This window comes from Styela clava, chromosome 8, assembly GCF_964204865.1.
Source record: "Styela clava chromosome 8, kaStyClav1.hap1.2, whole genome shotgun sequence".
Taxonomy (NCBI): domain Eukaryota; kingdom Metazoa; phylum Chordata; class Ascidiacea; order Stolidobranchia; family Styelidae; genus Styela; species Styela clava.
In genome coordinates, this window is record NC_135257.1 from 6,510,085 (window position 1) to 6,519,284 (window position 9,200).

A 9,200-nucleotide genomic window follows, 5' to 3' on the forward strand; every position below is an offset into this window, starting at 1 on the left:
ACGTCAGTATCATTGCGCCAATAGTTGCAATGCTTTTTTGTTTTGAAAAACAAGCATTTTTCATTTTGGTTCAATTTTGCAGAGGAAGTTATGACAGTATGACATAGCAAATTTTATAGGAAACGCCAAAACCAAAACCATAGTCAACCTAATATCATAGTCTACTGAATATAGTTCGCTCATGGCCGGTTCGCTACGCATGAGTGATGCGTTACTACGTGACCAGTTTGCTATATTTTGAAGCTTACGGAAGAGGATTTCGGTTCGAATTTATTTGCGTATTTGCAAGATTTTTGTTGGTTGAAATAACTGAAAATATATATTGAGGCATTAAGATAAAGTAGGGGGTCTGGCTACTGCCACGACGAGCGTTATTAGCTCGTGACGAAATCTCGGTCTCGTGTGATTACACTTGTGTTTTCTCCCAAAGAGCCCTCAATAGCATTCGCGGCAGACATCAAACACCGTAAACTCAGCTTGAATATTCAGAAAGCGAAGACGGCGTTATTGCACCATTTTATTATTGGTGCCGACTGCCATCTTACAGGCGATTTTTCGATTGCAACAATCTTACTTTTTTGAAATAGTGAAACATTCTTTATTTTAAATTAGATGACTTTTCGAGTTCTCCCGGAAAATGCTGAGTACCCGACGTTGGACGATGAAACATTATTTGCGATTAATTTAGATAAAATTTTACCTTTCGCTACACCCGGTTTCCGAAAATACGAAGTTACAACGCAAAATAATGCGTTTTGTTACATTTATTTTGCGCTGCCAATAAAATACATATATATATCTTAGATTTCGAGTCGCTGATAAAACCGTTCTGATTAGCTCCATGATGTTTAAAATGCATTGATTTGATGAATGAAATTACAAGTTGTTGATGAAACATACTTAAATCAACTCTTATATGAGACATGTTAGTTGTTCACAAATAATCATCAACATGTTCTAACGAGCGAGAAAAATTGACGTTGCAGCAGATGTTGCAAGAATGACTGCTTTCGACCACCCTTGTTTTATAACGGACCTTATTTAAAATTAACTCATGCAAAAGAGGTTAGCTAAGTATTTAATATCCCTGTTATGTATGTTCACGTTATAATGATAATTACCAACTGAAGTGTGATACTTGTAAAGTCTTTTGGTATGACGACCCGGAACGACAATGGCAGGCAGGTCTTGAACAAAACCATACTTCTCACGCGATGTTTCGTGAATGAGTTTAGATCTATGAGCGCTTTTCATACCTCGGATAATGACGCAGCCCGCAAGTATGCACATTTTCAGAGCTTTAATAATCATGGTTCTCGTGCTATTCTTGGCAATAAGTTAGTTACGTTATAGTATGTACGTTGTGTTCGAATTGCACAGCATATTTTGTGTTGAAGAAATATATGGCCCCAATTCAGTCGTATGATTTTTTTCAGAAAGTCACAGTTGCGCTCGTAGTGCAGTTTCACCAGTTTGTATCGTCGAATCAAGTTGAAATGGAAAACTTTAATACTCAGGTATTGGTGTCTGATATATCACTGTTTCATCGATAGGTCCAAAATTATATTTTGCTTTATTTAATAAGAAGAAATTATACTGACTTAATTAAACATTTCAGGTCAGTTCAACTTATAATTTTTGTGGTTTAACCAAAACGATAGTTATGATGTTAAAGAAAATGCTGGTCCTTTGTGCTTACTTACTGAATTCATTTGGTGATTCTTCGGGCGAAAGTGAGCATATGATCTGCAAAAAAATCAAAAACGTCTTTGAGAGCGATATTAATCAACCCTCCGACAATTCACCATTACGTATTCAGCAGGGTCGCCCTGGTAAAATTGGACCGAAAGGTGAAGTGGGACCACGGGGCCCCTCAGGAAATCGTGGACCGATTGGCGTCGTCGACTACGAACGTGTAAACTCAACTACAAGAGAAATAGTTTCTAAAGGTATGCACAGTATAAATTGTTATACGTGTAGGCTACCTGATTTTTTCAATTCTAATAATAAGTTATAACAAGTCTTTTGCTCGTTCATTTTGTTTTGAAGTTAAACAATTGAATGACCACATACTATTCGTATCACCGTAAAACAATTCTTTTTATTCATTTCATCTTAATATTCAAAGCTATTTCGGACTCACAAGAAGAAATGGAACGAGAATGGAATGAAAAACTTGGAAGACTAGATGAAAAATACCAATCTATTGTGGCAAGTTTGAAACAATCATTAGGTGTTTATATAATTAAACTTATTCTACTTATATTGTCATTAATTTTTCAATGATTTCAGACTTTTTGCTGATAAAGTTATAATATATTTTAGATTTTCCACGCCTTTTCAGATTCGAAATATATACCCATAAAAAATATTGCACCCAAAGCTTGACAATATATATATATATATATATATATATTGCATAGTAAGCTATTTTTATTTAATTCGACACTTAATTTCATTTGCCTGTTTTGGAAATATGCCACCACAATAAAGCTTAATTATGCAAGTATACCAGAGGTTCGACAAATAGTGCAAAAAAATTATGATTTCGTAATTTATTATACGTTACACATTTATTATATTGCTCCCAACAATTGATTATAAAACATTTTAGGTCACTGCGTAATAGCTTATGGTGGAGTTTGCAGTTTTATCTTGAAAGGAGGATGGAATTGGTCAACATCCCTATCAACATGTACTAACGTAGGCGCTCACCCAGCTGATATTTTTGATAAAGAGCATTTGAACTTACTGAAGAACTATATAAGAAAAATCGCGATGTTGAAAACTGACAGCTGGGTGGTGTATTACACTGGGATGCAGTACAGCGTGCAGGTATATAAATACATTGTTTTCGTATTAACACGATGAATGAAGTCGCGCACACTGCAACAAATTTTAAAGCTTGGTTTCTTCCTATACGGCTTTGAAAGTGAGGCATGTAATTGTAAACGTGCTGAAGCGAAGTGAATTCTGTTTTACTGTCGAGCAATTATCTTACCCGTATAATAATTTATAATTGAAAAACAATTTTAGGTGCCTTCAATGTAAATTGTCTCTAATAGACCAGTATCTCTCAATGACATCCTTGATGAACAAATCCCAGCGACAATTATTCATGCTTTCAGACAAAACAATCAACACTTTACAATGGGGCCAACGGTGGTTATGTAGAATGGTATCCAAATGGCGATGAACCACTACAATCATCGCTAAACAAGTATGTTGTTCTCGGAGTTCGTAAAGATGAAAATCAGAACGAAGGAATGTTCACCCGCAGAGAAATGGATAGCTATCATGGAGTTATTTGCCAGTTTGAGATATAATATATACATGAATATAATAATGCCAGCTGCACTATACGTACCAAGTATGCATAAAATGAAACCCAGAAATATATATTATCACACAGATTCCTATTTCTCAAAGTATGATGCGACTGGAGCTAGTTCACCAAATAGATAACGTCCCTGTTGTGTCACATATGGCTATGGTTGTTCTATAGCAATATTTAGGCAAACAATCTGACAAATTGGAGCTGTTTGTAAATATATATATATTCACCATTAAGAGTAAAAACTTCTATTGAACTTATTTTCTGCGTCCGAAAAACTTTCGCCGTCCGACAAACCTCCTGGTATATGGCAAATTTGGACGTTATAGTTATACATTTATTATTGGACGAATCTATACTGAAACCCAGTTAACAAGATTAAAAGCTGTGTGGTGTATGGTAACGTGTGCCCTAAGTTAATAGACTCAAGTAAAATGTATTGAATATAGGAGTATTTTGTGGTTTTATCGCCCACAAACACCCAGTGAATAATAAGGTAATACAAATATTATGTACAAAAATAAACTCGTGATCAAGAGTGAAAGTTTTCGTCTTTTCCTACGTCAGTGTCATTGCGCGAATAGTTACAATGCTTGTTTTATTTTGAAAAGAAGCATTTCTCGTTTAAGTTTAATTTAGCAGAGAAGGTTATGACAGTACGGTATGCATAGCCAATTTTATAGGAAAAGCCAAAACAGAAACATAGAACAAAACAGAAAATAATGCGTCACGATTAAGACGTCACAATAACTATGAAAACAATCACGCTATGTGTTTAACAACATAAATGTTAGATGTTAGTATTTTCATTTTTCTTCTCCATTCCCAATTGTAAAAAACTTTTCATATATAATTTTATACTTATTCAATACAAAATTATTTTTTGTAGCAGTTAAGCGGCATGCTTGATTAGCTGTCTAACGGCATAATATTACTTGGCCTATGGTAGTTAAAGAGAGAGAATTTGTAAAATATGTGTAAATCTTTTGACTGTTTTCGTCATCGTAGTCGAATCTGGTAAACACTTACGCTTCAGACACAGTTAGTTGTGATGTCATGCACGGCTTCAAAATAATCCATGATTTTTGAAGATATTTTTGAACTTTGGCGTGGGCAATATAGTGACATTCAAATCCAATAATTCCACGTTTCCCAACCAGGGGAATTTTGTTTCCATTTGCAGCAGTTTTACTAAGACTATTTTCATTATTACTATACTACTTGATTATGCACACATGATAAACTCAACTACTTAAGCTGTGCAAAAACGGGAGCTCAGTTTACTTAAAAACGTTACTAAAAAAAGTTACTTTTTATTCATAATGAGGGTAAAATAAGTTCCAAAATAGACGAAGGGGGAATTTAATAAAAAAGATTGAGAATCATTTCAATAATTCCTCCAATTTAAAATTGCATTGATAAAATTAGAAAAAATTCTAGCAGTAATTGCTAGCAATCAGTTTTTTAATAACATAATGAAAGCCTACAAATACAAAACAACTCTGCACCCTCGGAATGAAATCACTGATACATAATATCGGCTATTAATTTCTACATTTATGCCTTAAATTTTAAATAATATTCAAAAATAACAAACAGAATGGTAAAAAATGATTTTCTGACTTTTGTCTTTAGCTATAATTACAATATATAGTCCAGTACTTCTTCATGTATTTCTCGTAATCAATCCGGCACGCTTATTTTCAGGCGTGGGAATTCTGCGTGATATTCATCAAAAAGTAAGCGAAAGTTTTTTCACTAACGTAAACAAAAGTGCATTCATAAACAGCAAAGACGCTTGTAAACATTTGTTTTAACATAATTTACATGCATGAACTGTGACAAAACAATTTCGACAAAAAACGAGAACCGCAAGACGATCAATCAATTGATTAGTTATAATATGGATTTATATAATAAATCGATGTTTGGATAAAAACCTAACCAGCACAAGCTTTATAGAAACTGTAAAAATATTGGCAATTTTGCCGCCATTCTCGTAATTTTGTAAGGTATAATCGTATCTCTGTTTGATCGACATTGAACTGATTTTATGTAAACCATATAGTTTCTCCATCAATTCCAGTTTATTTGAAAGGCCTTTTTCGCTACTCTTAGTTGGACGACGGACGGTCTTTTTATATTGGAATGAGATCGAAATTATCTTTTGTTTAAACTATACTATAACAAAAATTTACCACATTTAAATATATAATCGCTATTATAACGTAAAAGATAATTAGCGATATGTTAATTATAAAATATTTATCAACGTTTTTAATTTTTCGACGTTTTGTGTCCAGGGCAGGGTACGTTCTTTAAGGCCTTCTAATAAGTTGTTGCGTATAAGTGTAAACAACTGGTTCCGCTTTATGCCTAATTTTTTTCCTGTTTTATGTTTAAATTTAGAAAACAACAATTGGAGTCACGTACGATTCTGCCAAACCCCAAAATACGTGAATACTTAATTCCTGTTAAATTTAAAACCGTTTTTTTTAAATTTTAATTATCAGGAAAGAAGAGGGATTGTATTTTTTCCCCTTTTTCGGCAAGTCTGCAAACATGAAAATATTTAACCGTATGAGCTATAAATATAATAATAAGCCTTCAAAATAGGGTGTTTCAATTTTCTTCCAGTCTAACTTGTAACTTGTACATCATCTGCTACACTTTTGCATGGTCACTTGCAACATTTGAGGACGTGACATTTTCTTAAAAAATTTCACTTTTTAAAAATATTTCCATTTTAACGCATTGATAGTTAAGAAACAAATTACAATTTTTTTCCACTGACTAATTTTCACGTGGCATAGGAAAGTTATAGATTCTGACTTTCTGTCCATTTTTGTTGTACTTCATAAAATCATATGGTTTTAATTTACCATCAAATTTACAGAGAACTTATCATTATGTTTATAAGAGATACCTATGCATGGTCGGAAAATATCACATGGCCTTGGGGCGATTGATTGTGTTAACATCGAAGCAACGTCACAAACGAAAGTGAGTAGAAAAACAAAATTAGAAGAAAACAAAAAGAATATTTAAAATAAATTAATGTGATCCGAAGCACGCGCTTTAGACAAATGATCACTCGAAGTGATGCCATTTTCGGAAATGATACCGCTTACGTAAACTGTTTTGAAAACAATATTACAAAGAAAATACGTGCCGTTCTCATATTCTTATTCCATTTTTAAAATAAAATAAACAATGCGGATTGATACATTTGAAAATGTATATAAGATCACCTATCAGAAAACGAGACACACAGTTATCTTGACTTTCTATAGTAAAGATCTACAAATAAGACAACTTCGAAATGGGCTACTCTATGCTAGTTTTTGCTGCTCTATGCTCTGTAGCATTTTGCCAGAGCTGCAATTTCACAAACCCAGCGAAAAACATTAATTGGTCGAAGGTAAGTTTATTTCAATGTTTTTATTGATAATTTAAATCAGTTATTCCGAACCTTTCTGTTAAATTTCCTCACTTCGCATAAAACTATTCATTTATTCAAATCGAATGGATCCTCAGCTAGAGATATGCGCAAGTCGCAATCCCGTTTTTGTACCTTTTAAGTATAGTTTGTTAAATATGTGTTCATGAATGAGTTATAGTTACAATAATATTATCAATACTACGGCGAATACAAAGCAAACTCCCTTCCCCAAAACTCCGATTCTTCTCAGGTTGGGGAACGTTGATTCTTATCTTTCTTACTATTAAAACTTTGTTATTATAACGTTAAATTTGTTGTGACTGCATCTTCAATGGTGTTTGACGTCCATTTAAAAAAAAAGCAAATGGGATAACATATTGACATGATGTCGCATTATATGAATAGACCTTTACATCTACGTTTAAAACAAGTTTTATAGGATATTCCAAATCTAGCAAAGTGATTAAATAATAACTTATTGGTCTCATTTTATTAAAGGTTAGAAACGGACCATGGAAATGGGCAGCTTACACGGATGACGAATTCACACAACCTCTCTTATGTTCCGATGCTTCAATTGAATCACAAGATGATCTCGCTTTCATAGACATGCAATACGGGTAAGGATTTTTCCACCGACGTCATTTTATGTGCAGGGAGTTAGCGCTAAGTAGACCTTTTTCAAATGTACACTTCAATTATACACTATTGTTGTCTGATGTAGTCGACATTGTGTAAAAGAATCGGAATTTTGACCTTTTCAGATCTGCGATTTATTTAGGCGCTGTGAAAGTGTCTATCAGTAACTCTACCGAATATACTGATTTTGCCATATTTTTATTCATTTCTGTCTCATTTTAGAACCATGAGACATCAAATTTACACACTGCGGGGACAACGTATTGGCACAGGAGAATACATTCTTGATGACTTTAGTAAGTATTTATAGCAATGAGGCATATTTTATCGCAGTCGAGATAGTTCATTGCATTCAGGATAAACCTAAAAATTATATCAATGAAGAAAATCTCTTGATGATGTTAAGATTAATAATATTGTTCTTTTATTACCATTGTGATATTTTTTCAATCAGGTCAATCTTGGAGAAGAATTGTAAAATACACAGTCAAGGGATCAGAACGAACAAAACTTCTTAACAGCGGTAAGAAAATTGAAAAAAAATATTTTTGCAAAAAAAAAATTTTTTGATACTTACTCACAGTCTATTTTCTCTCTCTCCTACATTTTAACGCGTAAGTATCGTGACTAAAAACGTAAAGGCTGGTAAAACAACAGGCGACTATAAGATAAATGATGAAATCTCTATTGCTCTAGCTAGGCACTATATTGATTAAAGCATCATGGTTTCATTTTATACTCATTAATTTACAGAAACCGAGGAGCCAAAGAAAGACCATGCTGTTTTCTATACTGACTACAAAAACTACTTTATCGCAGCTATTTGCATGCCGAACGGTGAGTATTTAAGTTCTTCAGTTCCTGATTTGCTTCTCTCTGTGGGCATCGCTATATATATATGCTGGCTTCGAGTCTTGGTTTTTGCAAAGGAGAATCCATACCTACGACCCATTTATTCATGACTTCCAGTTTAATTTGAACCTATCAGTTTCATAGATGAAGCCACACAGTGTTAGCAAGCAACATGTTCAACATTGAAATGTGAAATCCAAACCTAAAATCGTTTCATTAATTCCTATTCGAGCCCATTAATACAAAATAAGTTCATTTCAATATTGTACAATCATGAACTATTTTTTATTTCCCAGGACGAGTTTCAGTAAGCGCTTTCACCATGCACAGAAGAGTAACGCCATATTTGTTCACTCGAATCCAGGATGTTCTGACTGACAACAACGTCGACCAGGCTGTGACCCGAGTTAACTGCAAACAGATCAAGAAACAAAAGAACCGTCCTTCGTTGAAATAGATCTAAAAATCAAATTTATTTTTATAGCTATATCCGTTCCTATAATGAATTGGTAAAAAAATAAATAAAAAAAAGTTATGCGAGACAAACCTTTAGCAAATACCTCGAATGAATCAGGGCATGATCATACGATTTCACAAAAAATAAATAAATTATATGATTTTTGTACAGTGTCGAAAGAGATCAACTTTTTTGTGTTCACTATTGTTGATATTTTTATTAGTTCGCTATGCTCAATGTCTTCAATATATTGTGATAAAGTTGAAATATATCATATTGATACATAACAAGTTGTATTTATCGTTAAACTAAGAAGGTGTACAAGACGCAGAAATATCTTAATCAATCTGCTTCATATTGTTTGTCGACTTGATTAGATGATCGATCGTAGTGCACAGCAAACTTATGCAAGTACGGAAGATACCACTCATTCGTACGCTTTAGTTTTGACATGGGCAATTTACGGCCCGCGGGTC

At 33.5% G+C, this 9,200-nt stretch overlaps 2 protein-coding genes across 4 annotated transcripts; both read left to right on the forward strand.

Annotated features, from left to right (window-relative positions):
• Positions 1 to 32: 32 nt before the first annotated feature.
• LOC120346310 (uncharacterized) lies at positions 33 to 3,907 on the forward strand. 3 transcript variants are annotated; one of them, XM_078115689.1, is made up of 5 exons: positions 33 to 1,517; positions 1,820 to 1,949; positions 2,129 to 2,233; positions 2,615 to 2,835; positions 3,129 to 3,907. In XM_078115689.1, the coding sequence occupies exons 1-5, from the start codon at positions 1,404 to 1,406 to the stop codon at positions 3,324 to 3,326; spliced, it is 768 nt and encodes a 255-aa protein (XP_077971815.1). In that variant the 5' UTR covers positions 33 to 1,403; the 3' UTR covers positions 3,327 to 3,907. The 3 variants fall into 3 exon arrangements, with proteins under 3 accessions (XP_077971815.1, XP_039271953.2, XP_039271952.2); XM_039416019.2 differs by having other exon boundaries at positions 1,823 to 1,949; XM_039416018.2 differs by lacking the exon at positions 33 to 1,517 and having other exon boundaries at positions 1,551 to 1,949.
• Positions 3,908 to 6,597: 2,690 nt separating this feature from the next.
• LOC120345777 (uncharacterized) lies at positions 6,598 to 9,014 on the forward strand. The gene is made up of 6 exons (XM_039415326.2): positions 6,598 to 6,755; positions 7,275 to 7,396; positions 7,638 to 7,711; positions 7,870 to 7,938; positions 8,169 to 8,252; positions 8,564 to 9,014. The coding sequence occupies exons 1-6, from the start codon at positions 6,657 to 6,659 to the stop codon at positions 8,722 to 8,724; spliced, it is 609 nt and encodes a 202-aa protein (XP_039271260.2). The 5' UTR covers positions 6,598 to 6,656; the 3' UTR covers positions 8,725 to 9,014.
• Positions 9,015 to 9,200: the final 186 nt, after the last annotated feature.

Bases quoted from the DNA above. Each gene is read 5' to 3' on its own strand.
- LOC120346310 (XM_039416018.2), top strand. From the start codon at position 1,664: ATGATGTTAAAGAAAATGCTGGTCCTTTGTGCTTACTTACTGAATTCA. The intron at 2,234-2,614 runs GTGTTTATATAA...AAAACATTTTAG, and splicing joins AAGTTTGAAACAATCATTAG to GTCACTGCGTAATAGCTTAT. The intron at 2,836-3,128 runs GTATATAAATAC...TCATGCTTTCAG, and splicing joins GGATGCAGTACAGCGTGCAG to ACAAAACAATCAACACTTTA.
- LOC120345777 (XM_039415326.2), top strand. From the start codon at position 6,657: ATGGGCTACTCTATGCTAGTTTTTGCTGCTCTATGCTCTGTAGCATTT. The intron at 6,756-7,274 runs GTAAGTTTATTT...ATTTTATTAAAG, and splicing joins AAAACATTAATTGGTCGAAG to GTTAGAAACGGACCATGGAA. The intron at 7,939-8,168 runs GTAAGAAAATTG...ATTAATTTACAG, and splicing joins AACAAAACTTCTTAACAGCG to AAACCGAGGAGCCAAAGAAA.